At 45.4% G+C, this 13507-nt stretch overlaps 1 protein-coding gene across 2 annotated transcripts in view; it reads left to right on the top strand.

Annotated features, from left to right (window-relative positions):
- Positions 1-13507, top strand: part of LOC146822006 (L-gulonolactone oxidase-like) — a 761975-nt gene that overhangs the window by 144796 nt on the left and 603672 nt on the right. For both annotated transcript variants that reach the window (XM_085613112.1, XM_085613111.1), the window contains exon 2: positions 9798-9899. Coding sequence is in view for 1 of the 2 variants with exons in the window: in XM_085613111.1 (XP_085469237.1) it covers positions 9798-9899 (102 nt within the window). In the remaining variant the exon portion in view is untranslated. The remainder of the gene's footprint in view (positions 1-9797; positions 9900-13507) is intronic.

Raw genomic sequence — 13507 nt, forward strand, 5'->3', positions numbered from 1 at the left:
AAAGCAGCAATGCATTCAGCCTGATCACAAAGACACCACACATCACATGTGCTCCACATAGGACACTTATCCGTGACACTGACTCCAGAATTGAGGTAGAAGCTGCGTTTATGCATCAGATTCACTTAGTGTTCATCAAGCCTCAGTGATTCCACAAAAACGAACACTGGCGATCATTTACAGTCATCGATACTCCAAACATCATGTTCTAGAACAGGATTTTATTTTCAATTTTCTTTTTTTCTCCTTGCCAGATCATTAGGGTTTATGGAATACTTACAGTGTAAATGCCTTGCACAACAAAGGAAGTTACCAGGGCTTTAAGTGGCCCGGGTCACTGTCAGTTGTAAATGATCAGCACAATCTGAAAGCACATAAAATGAAACATAAAATACCTTTACCCCAATGCACCAGTGATGTCAGCAGGTGGCCTCGAGGACTCAGCGTGCACCATCCGTGCAGTGCAAGTCCTAAGTTGGGAAACACTCCGGTCTCTGGGAAACCCCTCGGCACACGGGTTTCCAAGCAAGAAAAGCACACCAAAGTGGATGCCTGCTTGTGCCCCGGTGGGACCGCAGAGTGCGTTCTGATAGAGAAGCACTCTAGTAGGTCCCTGCTTGTGCCCCAGGGGCACTGTAAAGTGTTCGCAATGCCGTAGACAGCAATGTGGGCACGAAATTAAATGTTTGAAGCTTGGGAATATGACGCGCTTGCCTCGAAGTAAAAAATGTTTTATCCGTGTCTGGAAATGCACTCTGCAAGAGATTATACGTTCAAAGTCTGCCTCGAAGTAAACAAAAATTATACGTGCTGGGAAAAAAACTCGGCACGAGATCAAACGTTCAAAGTCTGTCAATATCACGCGCTTGGCCTCGAAGTAAAAAAAATATATACATGCCGGGAAACACACTGGGCACGAGCTGAAACATTTTACCTCTGTCAAAAAGCAAGGCACATTAAAAAAAGAGATCTCCCCAAAACAACAGACCAAAAAAAAAGTGGACTAATACAAGTAAAGGGGCCAATAGCCATAGGCGTGCACAACAGGAAAAAAGGAGGGACTTGGATCGCTATTAGCCAATAGCAAGTAGTACATTTTTGAAAGACACACTCAATAACAAATAGAAAAAAGGAGGCGGGGACTCACCTAGTAAAGCATATACTGCATGTCTCAACGAGACAGCGCATGCGCTGCCTAGGCGAGACCTAAAAATATACATTGACAAAGGCAAATAACTTTTGTGTGCGTGAGAACTATTTGTTTTTTTCAATATCTTTTTAGCCATGTTGTACTGCAGCATGATTTCCGTGTAGTATGTTTGAAAGTGAAATTAAAAATGTTATATGATGCAAGTTATAAAGAGAAAAGAAACAAAATATAAGATTCAAATAAACTATACAAACATATGACCTAAACATGAACATGCATATAAAATACTCAATTATCATCGGCATATTCTGCAAATCACCAACAAAGCAATTAAACAACAATCGCTGCAAGGTGACAACGCCTCCTTGGCCCATAAAACACATGCGTGGATGGTGATGCCATCTTACAAACTGCTGAAACCTCAATCATACTTGTAACTGCAAGACCACTTCACCGACTATCATAAGCAGAATCTGACCCTATTGAGACTAGGTTCCTTCCCGATGAAAGATCTTGTCTGAAAATGGCAACGGACCTGGTCAACCACGTTTGCCGGCTTTGTGGCAATAGAGAAGGGTCACTATTGCGTCTATTATGAATCTGTCCGGCGCTACTAAACACGCAGAAGATCCTCTTACGGCCAACCATGAGAAAAGAGCAAATAAGGACTTGCAGAGCAGCCTTTATAAAATGTCTTGGTGGTTCCTCTGCACAACTATCCTGCAAGACAATAAAATTTCTGAACATAGCGGCAGAAGAATTGGAAAAGAATGACAGATGAACTGTACCTTACTATGCAGACCCATGGAGTTCATCTTATCAAACCCAGCACTTTTTATCTTATTAGCACATCACTTTATTCCAAGCTGGAGGAACAAACATACTTACGAACAATTTTAAAGAACTCTCGCTGCAGTTTGTTTTATCACTAAAAAATGTTGGTCCTCATAATTAATTGAATCATTTACGGTTCACCATTTACACAAATGATTTTATTGTAATTTCAATCTAGATTAATTGTTTGGCATTGTATGTATCATGGTGGTTCGTTCCACCCTTTATGATTTTTAAGATGATCACATAAAAGTATATTCATTATCTACTCAATTAAACCAAAATCTGTAATCACGTAACATTACTAAAAGAACAAATTAACAAACAGATTGTGTGAAATATACGGTGATCACATAATATAATCCTTAGATTTTACAGGACAAGTTCTCACTCTATGATAATCTCCTTTTGCTTTTACTCCCAACCCTCTTGTGTTAACCTCCAACTTCTCACACACATACGAGGACATGGAGTCCAGAACAATTGTCACCATGCTTTTAATCCACACTTTTCCATTCTCCGGCACAACAACTTGATCCTGCACCTCTCCCACCTGAACTGGCTTCGAATACCATGGGAATCCTTTCTGAATGTGACCTGTTTTTTTTATTCTCACCCAATTACCTACTTTCACCGGCAATTTGTTATAATTCTCACCAACAGCAGCATATTTTTTTTGCACTTAACATCCTACATCCACCACGCACCCATTTTCACAGCATCAGCCCCTTTCTTGTCCATCCATTCTTTATTGAGCTTAGAACCAGCCACCCTACCTCTTAACAACGTAAAAGGTGACGCTCCTGTTCTGACGTGGGGTGTAGTCCTCACAGCCCACACCATGTCCCTAATCACAGCCTTCCAAGCCAATCCATTCACTAAAGCTAATCGCACTTGATCCCTGTTGATGCGATTCTTTCTTTCAAACCAATCCATGACTGCGGGGATTTTACAAGGCTGTCCTTATGTGCTTAATGCCAATGGATTCTTGAAAATCTCCCTCTTCCTTAGATACCAATGAGCACCGTTGTCAGTCACAATTTCTTCAGGATATCCTTCCCTCAGAAACATCTCCTTTAACATGTTTATGACTGCATGAGAATTCACACTCTCAGCAAATTTAATTTCAGGCCATTTGGTAAAATAATCAATTAAAACAAAGGCATACTTCAGCACCGTGTCCAACCCTCCATATAACCACGATACATCGAAAGCCAACTTACACCATGTCGAGTTAGGTGTGACAATGGGACTGACAGGAGTAGTACTTGCACCTTGTCACTAATAACGCGTGCACAATTCCAGACAAAACGTTCAACAGCCGTGGCAACTCCAGCCCATCAAAAACCTTCCTTGACTCCTCACTTCATAGCATGATGAGACTCCTGAGGCAGAAGCCGGGAGATTTTAGCCGAGTTTTTTTTAATAATATTGAAATTGTCACCACTGTTTTCATCTGTGTCACGTTGCTCCCTGGGCACTCCCCCCCCCCTGCATACCTGCTGATACTTCCTCGCGCAGGTCCTGATCACGCTGCCGCGGGTGGGAAAAAGATACAGCCGCCATTAGCCTCGCTAACTAGGCCACGCCCACTGCCGGGAGGCCACGCCCCCTTTCTCTATAAAGGCGTACTGATTGACAAGCGCGCTTTAGAGAAGAGACTCCTGAGGCGGAAGCCGGGAGATTTTAGCCGAGTTTTTTTTAATAATATTGAAATTGTCACCACTGTTTTCATCTGTGTCACGTTGCTCCCTGGGCACTTCCCCCCCGCATACCTGCTGATACTTCCTCGGGCAGCTCCTGATCACGCTGCCGCGGGTGGGAATAAGATACAGCCGCCATCAGCCTCGCTAACTAGGCCACGCCCACTGCCAGGAGGCCACGCCCTCCTCCCCACTACAAAGATGTGCATTGGTAGAACGCGCAGCGGACGAGCGCAGCGGGCGCGCCGTCAGCGCGCCGAAGGTGCCCCAAAGATAAGCCCGTCTGCGCCCGTCCGCGCCAAGGTAGCACCATGGGCCAGTCACGCTGCCTGCCCTGGCCCCTATCCTGATCGGCTTTCCATGGAGGGCTCCTACTCCAAGGAGGCACTCATCTGAATAGGCGAGCTCCATGCGGATAAAGGAACTCTCTCCCTGTCACTCACATCGCACCCTCGAGCCGACCTCCTGCGTGACGATCTTTTAAAGTGTGGGCTTCTTAATGTTAGGTCCTTGCCCAAACATAGTATGGAGATCCAACTCTTGATTGAGACTCACGAATTGGACATTCTTTTTATGACGGAAACTTCGACCCGTCCTGACTGTTTGGTTGACTCTGGATTTGCGTGTCCTCCTGGGTTTAAATTCCTTCACACCCCTAGGCCTTCTGGTAGAGGCGGGGGAGTGGGAGTTATTTTAGAGCTTCTTGTTGCATCAAGGCCCTTACTTTAGACCTTACTCTGGGCACTGAGCTGTTAGGACTATCAATACAGACCCACTCCGGGACTAATATCACCGCGATAGTATGCTATCGCCCGCCAGGTTTATTTAGCCTTCAGCAGCAACAAGCATTACTAACTACCCTAACTAATATCGCCCTCTCCCATCATAAGCTTCATCCTTGGTGATTTTAATCTCTGGTACAACGGGACCCTTGATTCGGGTCTCGGGAATCTAGCCCAAGCCTGTGATAGTTTTGGTCTTTCTCAACTTGTCACTAAAGCCACCCATACAGCTGGTCATCTCTTAGATCTGGTCTTCGCGGCCCCCGACCTGGTGGCGATGGGGGAAACCTTACCTATGGATTGGACTGACCACTCACTCATTAAATTCTTTATTCATACGAGCAGCGGTCCTCATAAAGCCCCCATGTCGTCTACGGATATTAAGTATAGAGACTGGAGGGCCCTCATTCGGCGGCACCTTATCGGTGAGGTGTTCCATTTGGAACAACCCTTCGATGAGAAGTTGAATATAGATGAAAACTACACCTCTCTCTGCACCAGAATTACTACGGTCCTCGATGCCCTTGCCCCGTTAAAAACACGTAGCTGCAAGGGCAAAGACACTGACCCCTGGTTCAATGATGAACTAAAAAATTTAAAGCAAGGCTGTAAACAAGCGGAGAGAGGGTGGAGACGCGATTATAATAACACCTCGAAAGAGCTCTGGAAAACCAAGGTCTCTACCTATAAGAATCGGATTAAAAAATCTAAAACTGAATACTATTCCTCGCTGATTTACAACACCATCAACAACTCCAGGAGTATTTTTAACATATGAAACAGCGTCACTAACCCGGAGTGCTCCAAGAATGCGATTGTCCCGTCCCAAGATCTCTGCGACAACCTTGCCCCATTTTTTAAGGAAAAAATCTAACTCATCCTTAAAGATCTGGACATGCCTCCCGAGCTTGGCCCCCCAACTGGCCTGAGCCCTGTTTTGCCAGTAGAACGATCAACTAGCCCTGCCCTGGCTACGAGTGAACCGCTACTCGAGTTCCCTCTACTTTTTTATGAGGCCTTCACTAAATTAGCCAGAGGGATCGTCCCTGGCTCTTCTTTGGATCCGGTGCCTCCCAAAATTTGGAAGGAATTTGAGGATGAACTATTCCCCCCTCTTCACCAAGTCTGTAACCAATCTCTGGTGACTGGTACTGTTCCAGTTCTGTGGAAAAGGGCGTTAGTCTCTCCTCTGTTAAAGAAGCCCTCCTTAGACCCTGACTGTTCTAAGAACTATCGACCCATCTCCCTGCTGCCTTTCCCCGCCAAGATAGTTGAGCGTTTGGTTAGTAACACTCTCTCCAACTATCTCGAACGCCATCTATTATTAGATGGGGACCAATTCGGTTTTCGGCCTGCTCATGGGACCGAAACAGCCCTTATCACCGCTATGGACGAGCTTCAAAGGCGTGCAGACAGAAGACAGGCAGCGTTCCTGATCCTGCTCGACATGTCTGCCGCCTTTGACACGGTGAACCATAGGATCCTAATGCGGCGGCTGTGGGAGGCGGGAGTGAGAGATTCCGCACTGCATTGGCTCCATTCTTTTTTGCAGGAGAGGCAGCAGGCAGTATCCATGCCACCTTTCCAGTCAGCTTTTTCCCCGGTATTACATGGAGTCCCTCAGGGCTCGGCAATCAGCCCAATTCTCTTTAATATATACTTTAGACCGTTGATCTCTCTCATCAAAAGCTTCGGCATCAAGATTGTGAACTATGCTGATGACACGCAGATGATTTTCTCCCTGGAAGGCGAGGACTCAACCTCCGTGGAGGCTTTACATAATTGTCTGCGTGAAACGTCTAGTTGGCTGAAGGATAACTCCCTTCAGTTTAACGCAGGAAAGACAGAGGTGCTTTTCAGTGCAGGTACTAGGATTCCCCAACCTTTTCCAACTAATTTTTGGCCTCCGGAAACAAGGTCCAACGTACGGCCGGTGGAATCTGTGCGCAACCTTGGGGTCATGTTGGATCAGAGGCTCAGCATGGAGACGCATGTTCAAAAAACGTCTGCCTGCTGTTTTGCCATCCTTCGCTCCCTAAGGAAGGTCTTACCCCTCTTACCTACCTTTGCCCATGCCCAAGTGGTTAGATGTACCATTCTCAGCAGGTTGGATTACTGTAATGCCCTCCTGCTCGGGTCCCCTGAGTTCTTGCTGGACAGGCTCCAGAGGGTCCAATCAGCTGCTGCTAAACTGGCTTTGGGGTGGCCGCGAAGTTCTCATGGAGCGTCCGCATTGGCAAAACTGCATTGGCTTCCTATAAGGCAGAGAATTCATTTTAAGTCCCTCTGTATAGTTTTTAGGGCTCTCCATGGAGCTGGTCCAGCTCCCCTGCAATCTAAATTTGCCTGGTATACCCCATCTAGACAGCTTCGATCTTCTGTCGCTAAACTGGTAGTTGTTCCTAGATTCAGGAAGGTCAGAGCCGGGGGCAGATCCTTCGAAGTGACTGCCGCCAGACTGTGGAATACTCTCCCTATCGAGATTAGACACACCAGCGAACTCCTCCCGTTCAGAAGGAAGATTAAAACCTGGCTTTTCCCTTGCTAGCCCGCTTTCACTACAGTCTCTTTTCTTTCAGCGCCAGGATGCCTGCAATGGTGACAGCCGCGCTTTACAAATGTCTAAAATAAATAAATGAATCCCAGTGTTCCCTTCATGTACAAGGTTTAAAACTTTGCCACAAAGATTTGAAGGACCAACCTATAAACCCCACCTGTGCAAACCACCACCCACAACTGATAATTCTTCTGAAACTCATTAATAAGGAATACAATTTCCATCAATTTCTTAGGTAGCGGGCCACTGGTCAGTGACAAATTTCATAACCCCTGTAACTCTTCTTCACTCTTTGTCACTCTCCAACACTTCCACTCACTTGTCTTCAGAGGGTGGCCAATTCCTAGCAACCTCAACAGAACACACAATTTCCAATTCTCATTCTCCTCCCCCTCCATTTCTACCTCACTCAATGGCAGCCTTGACAAACACTGTGTAACCCAAATTTTCACACCAACCACATACTCAAACCTGTAATTAAACTTTTGTAGTCTGTACTGCCATTTAGCAATACGAGGTGTAGCCCTTGTACCACCATTTGTAGTGAATTCGTCCACTAATGGTTTATGGTCCATCCTCAAAATGAACTCCTTTCCCCAGACGACATTCTTGAATTGTTGCACACCCCACCAGAATCCAAGAGCCTCTTTCTCTACGGTAGAATAAGTGGTCTCTGCACCCCTCAAAGCCCTTGAAGCAAATGCTATGATCTCTTCACAACCATTGTTCGGGCATTGCATGAGTACGGCACCAAGACCCAAGGCAGGCTTTAACATTGGTGGCGCCCAGGGCACAATCTTTGTTGGCGACCACCCAACAACCTTTTTATGTTGAGTTTATGTAGGAAGACACTGCTAATGTAATGCTTATTTTGGACTCAGATCTATGGTGCTTGGTGCACATAGGATGTAAAATGTAGTATTTACTGCATTCCTTGAAACAAGAAAAGCATTTGTACTTGAGGCACACAGAGTAAACGAGTAGAAAGAGGCACACATAGGGCAGGGTGGCAATAGGTGCACTCTGCTGCATGGTTATGTGAAGCACAGACAGTGCACGGTGCTTGAACCAATGTAGGAAATGCAAAACATTGACATGTAATGCTTAAAAAGGTCCAAAGACAAAATATTTGAAGCTTAGACTCTTTTGTATCAGACCTTCATGTAGAAAAGAAGCACAGATGCTCGAAAGTGATATGAATGGAGCGCGCCTGCTTGTGTGGTAGGGCATGTGGTTTCTATGATAACTTAGCAGTAGAATTTTGCCTAATTGGTTGGAAGCAGTCTGCCGGGGTTAGATGAAGCTAGGTTTGTATGGTGGGACTAGTACTGGGTGCTAAAAAGCTTGGATTGGAGGTCAGAGCTCCTGGCTGACGAGAGGAAATCTGGGCAGTCCGGCATGTCGCAGGGGTCCCACCCACCATTTTACTTTGTTTTGGTTTTGAGTTTTGCACAAACTTGGCCCAAAGGGATCGTGGTGCTTCATGTGAGCACCAGAGTGATGTGTTTTTTCCAGTGACGTGGAGATTACGTGATTTGCCCATAATCATTGGATATTGGGCCAGCGCCGGGACTTGTACTTGGTTTCCCAGTTCCAAAATCAGCAGCTCTAAGCATTAGGCCACCTCTCGTGTCCAGGCAACTTAAATTCATCGGACGGCAGACTGTAAACACGTGGACAGCGGTGTAAAAAACGCCAGAACAGACTGCAAACCAGGGCAAAAGTGGAAAGCTGATTAGGGGCCGTCTGTACACAGAGAGCACCCGTCTAAACGGAGACAAGCCACAGCAGAGTAAAGCAGGCAAATACTGCATATAACGGGATAGCAGTGCAGACACACAAGCAAGCTGTACACCCGAAGCAGGGCCGGCTTAAGGCAGTGTGAACCGTGCGTCTGCACTGGGCGCTGACCTGGAAGGGCAGGGGGGGGCACTGTGTTGAGCAATATCATATTATTAAAAAGCACCTGCTGCAATTCCATGATAACTCTTGCGAATAAATGTTCCTGCTAGAGAGAGATCGGTGTTTTGTCTTGAGGCAGTTTTGACTCACCATAAAGTAGCGCCGAGGGTTAATATGCCTGCTGCAAACAACAGATCAGTATTTTATGGGGCTAGCTTAGTGATATAGTAAAGCCAGCATTTACTAGCACTTTAAAACAAATGAAATGTATTTGAGAGAGGGGCTATGGAGAGATGATGGGCATTTTTGCCAGATGATAGTGAGGGAATCTGAGAATGAGGTCAAATGGGGGGGAAGGGTAAGGGTGTGTCAAAATAATTGTGGCACTGGCTGCCACCAGCGCCAAACCCTGTTTGTATCAAGACATACTTAACTTGATATACGCTGCCTCTTTACGACACTGTGCAAGAAGGGAAGAGGCTGCATGATTGTGAGGTGGTGAGTGGCAGAAGCGGAGAGGTTGCGAGCAGCCAATTACTAGTAGTTGTAGCAGCAAAACCCTTGCCATATGTGGTACTTTACTTTCTTTGGTTGACTCTTCTTAGCATCCGTTCGTACTTTATGCCATTATGTTTGTTGAAACGTTAGGGCGCACACTTGCTGTTCATCTTAGAAACACGTAGTTACCATTTTTCTGTATGTAATACTTTACTATTAAAAAGATTTTCATGCATGTTATTTTTATGGACTACAATTTATAACTCAAATACAATGTTATTTTTCTAGAAAATGGACAGCTTTAGCTTGGAGATTAAATAAAATAGGTTGCTTTGGCTTTGCTGATGTCCTTTGTGTTCTATTATTCGTAGGTTCTGGGTCGCTGTGGTTTCAAGTTCCAAAACTGGGCTCAAACATATGGCTCAAATCCAGAACTATTCTTCCAGCCATCAACAGCAGAGGAGGTCAAAGAGGTGAGAGCAAGTTTACTTCAAATGGCAGGAACGTTAGGCGAAAAAGGTATGGAAATCTAAGGGAAACAGCGTTTACAACGCTGTCAATACCACGCAGGTAGGTAACAACGCGGTTGTTACAACGACCGCATTGTTACCACGCATGGCATTACATCGCAAGACGTTTCAACGACTTGCACTAGGTGGCGTGCAACACCAGGGAATGTGTTGGATTTTAAATCCAACACCTTCCCTGCTGTTGCGCTAACTGGAGTAGGAATAGTAATTTATACTATTCCTAAATCCAGCGCGCCACCTAGCGCAAGTCATTGAAAGGACTTACGATGTATAGCCACGCGTGGTAACAACGCGGTTGTTGTAACAACCGCGTTTTTACCTACCGTGTGGTAAAAGCACGCGTTTTAACGTGCTACATTCAAATGTACTGAATTAAATTGACCTGTCACCTGGAACATGCCCTGAAATCTACTACCCATTTATCGAATGTGCAGACCTTTTTGGGGATGCTTATGTAAAGCTTTGATCTGTGCCTCTAGTACACATGACCAAGACCTGGTATTGCTTTTGTCTTTGGTAACATAATGTCCCATATATGCATTCATCCCTCATGTGTTTATTGTAAGTCACAAATAAGATAATTGCTTCTTCTGTCGTCCTTCAATCCATTAATCTGGGGTTTTCCAAAGTCAGTCCTGAAGGGCCGGATCCATGCCAGATTTTTACCATATCCAAATTTAGATAAATGTAGTTATCTTAAAAATCTGGCATGGATCCAGCCCTCCAGGACCGACTTTGGAGAACCCTGTATTGATCTATCAATCAAGCCATCTATGTATCGAATCGTTCATCCACCTATGTTAGGATTCCAAACATTTTTATAGTACATTATCAGAATATTTTTTTTAAAGCATACAGTCTTGTTGGGGTACCTGTATACAAAAACAAACTAAACTCTAAACCCACCCCATAGACCAGTTAGAGCTAGTAGAGAATGGTTCATTGAGCAAGTACATCTTGTATTTACAATCATCCCTTCCATCTAAGTTCTAGTATCTTTTTAGTCCTTGGAGAGTATTTGCCAAGCCTTAATGTCCTGGACATTATAGATCTTCACGGTCCCTTCCAACATAAGTGCATATTAGAGCCCAGTCTTTCGTGAAGGATTTATCTTCATTGTATATGTGATCTTCTCCATGACCAAGAGTTACCACAATCGATGGTACCACAGTTGCAGGTGTGAAGTATGCTTGGTTCACCATTTTGCCAGGATTTTTTGCTTAGCTGAAAGTGACATTCCACATTAATAAGGTGAGATCTATTAAGCATTTGGAAACTACCTAGAAGTCCTCTGGAATTTGCAGCCCTAGCTCCTCTCTAAGTGCTTTCATGACTTCCTCCAAGAAATGCTTGATTTTCTCACAATGCAACCACACGAATGTAAATGTACCCCTAGTACCATAACCTCTCCAAGATTGACTAAATATATTACGCATATCTTAGAGGGTGTGAGGTGCTACATAAACAACAATAACGTTTTGTTGGCTTCTCTACCTTGAGCTGGGGTAATCGTTTTTCTATTGTTTCTCATCCTTATATTCTATTGTTCTTCAGTGAAGCTTTTCCTCAGCTCTTCTTCCCATTTAGTCTGGAATCTGGGCTTTTCTCCCACTAGTGAATCTGGGACATCAGGTGTTTTTTGTAAGAATTTGGTTACTGCTTTAGGGGTGAAACCCTTCTCAAGCAGGAACCAAAATTTTGTCAGGGTGAAAACAGAAATCATACCCTAAATTGACCTGTTCTTATCTCTCGGGTAGCTTGGAATAGAGCAGTCAGGCTTAAATCAGAGGCAATGTGTAAAGTATTTGTGCAAAATTTCAAACAGTAACAAAGTAAGAACACACCACAAAAAAGATCCCACACCAGATTAGAAAAATAGATAAATTTTGATAAATAATTCAAGACTAAAATGACAAAAATGCCATCAGTAGAACAGGAGGTATGTAATTTTGAAGATTTAAATGAAAATAACACAAAGTGATAACTGCGAAACCTTGTCCCGGTGGACCAGGGACAAAGTCATAAGTTCAGATTTGGTGCGATGAAGGGTGGGCTTGCTAGAGGGACCCATTCAAGTCTTCTGAACAAGAGTACCTTAAATCCTGTTTGCAGAGCATTATGAGGCACCGTGTCGAGGAAGTGTCCCTCTGCTGAGGTGATGTGGTGGTTCCAAGGAGCTGTGAAGCTGCGATGCAAGGTCCTTCTTCATCGACAAGGATCCCATCTACGAGGGCTTGCAATGCAATGTCTGGCATCAAGGATATATAGCGCAGCTGAGGCAATGCATCGGTTCCAAGGAGCTGCAAGGCTGCAACGCGAGAACCGGCTTAGTTGTCGAGGCTGCCATTGATTAGAGATTTGCGGTGCGAGGGCCTGCTTCAGTCATGATTTGTGCATTGGCGGTTATGATGCAGGCTGCAAGATCAATGCGACGTCCTTGCGCTGGGAGAGTTCTCGAAGCAGCACTGGTTCTGTTCGAGGTTGCGCTGCGCAGCAGAGAAGATGCATTGGTTCTAATGATTCCACAAAAGGGCTGGTAGAGCACCTTCTGGCACCACTTGGCAGGGAAGAACTCAGAGTTCCAGAGTTGAGGTGCTGATTAAAAGAGACCAGCCCTTGAAGACACTCTGGTGGTCTTTGATACAGGTTACAGGTCCAGTCATTCTCACCCAGACAAGAGGGCAGCAAGAAGTGTGGCTCAATGATTAGAGCGGCAGACCCTGATGCAGAGGTCTAGCCCGGGACCAGGGTTCAATTCCCCGCCTCGGCGGGTCTTGGGCTCAAAAATTCCACGGACCTGATAATTCTCGCCTCGGTGCCATTCCAATCATGGAGTCCCACTCTGCAACTCTGGGCAATAGCTTGCTTAATCTCCACAACGGCCCCCACAACGCTAAGGATGCTTGGCCTCCACCTTGGGGGTGCCCAGGAGTGGACGCCTCACAGGGAAAGCCAGGATGGGTTCCACAGCGGTATTCGTACAAGCGCCTTGAGACCCTTGCGGGTGAGTAGTGCGCTATACAAGTATCAATTTTCAAGCAGTAGGTCAGTACAGGAGGCAGCAGTCCTTCAGTGCAGCAGTGCAGTAGAGTATCAGTCCTTTCTGAGCACAGCAGTCCTTTTTCCTGGCAGAGTCTTCTACAGGTCCAGAAGTGTACTCAAGACTGAGTTTGTGTCTGAGGTTCAATATTTGTGCTTGGTGCCTCGTTTAAACTGGGAAAAGCTTCTAGAGGTTTCCCTTTGAAGTGCACAGGTCTCTTTCCTCCCTGTCCTGGCTCCAGACTAACTACAAGGAATATGCAATCCTTTGTGTGAAGGCAGGGCACCGCCCATGCAGGTGTAAGTGGAGATGTGCCTAACTCCGCCCTCCCATCCTGCCAGTGATAGCCCATCCAGGCACACTTCAGCTCTCTATTGTGTGTGACTGTCTAGGAGGAATTCACAAAGTGTAACTGACCCAAGGACAGGCTGCAGGTGTTTAATGGCCAAGGCAGGCAAATGCCAACTTTCTAAAAGTGGCCGTTTCAAAATTGTAATGACAAATCTGACTT

This window comes from Triturus cristatus, chromosome 6 (genome assembly GCF_964204655.1).
Source record: "Triturus cristatus chromosome 6, aTriCri1.1, whole genome shotgun sequence".
Lineage (NCBI taxonomy): Eukaryota > Metazoa > Chordata > Amphibia > Caudata > Salamandridae > Triturus > Triturus cristatus.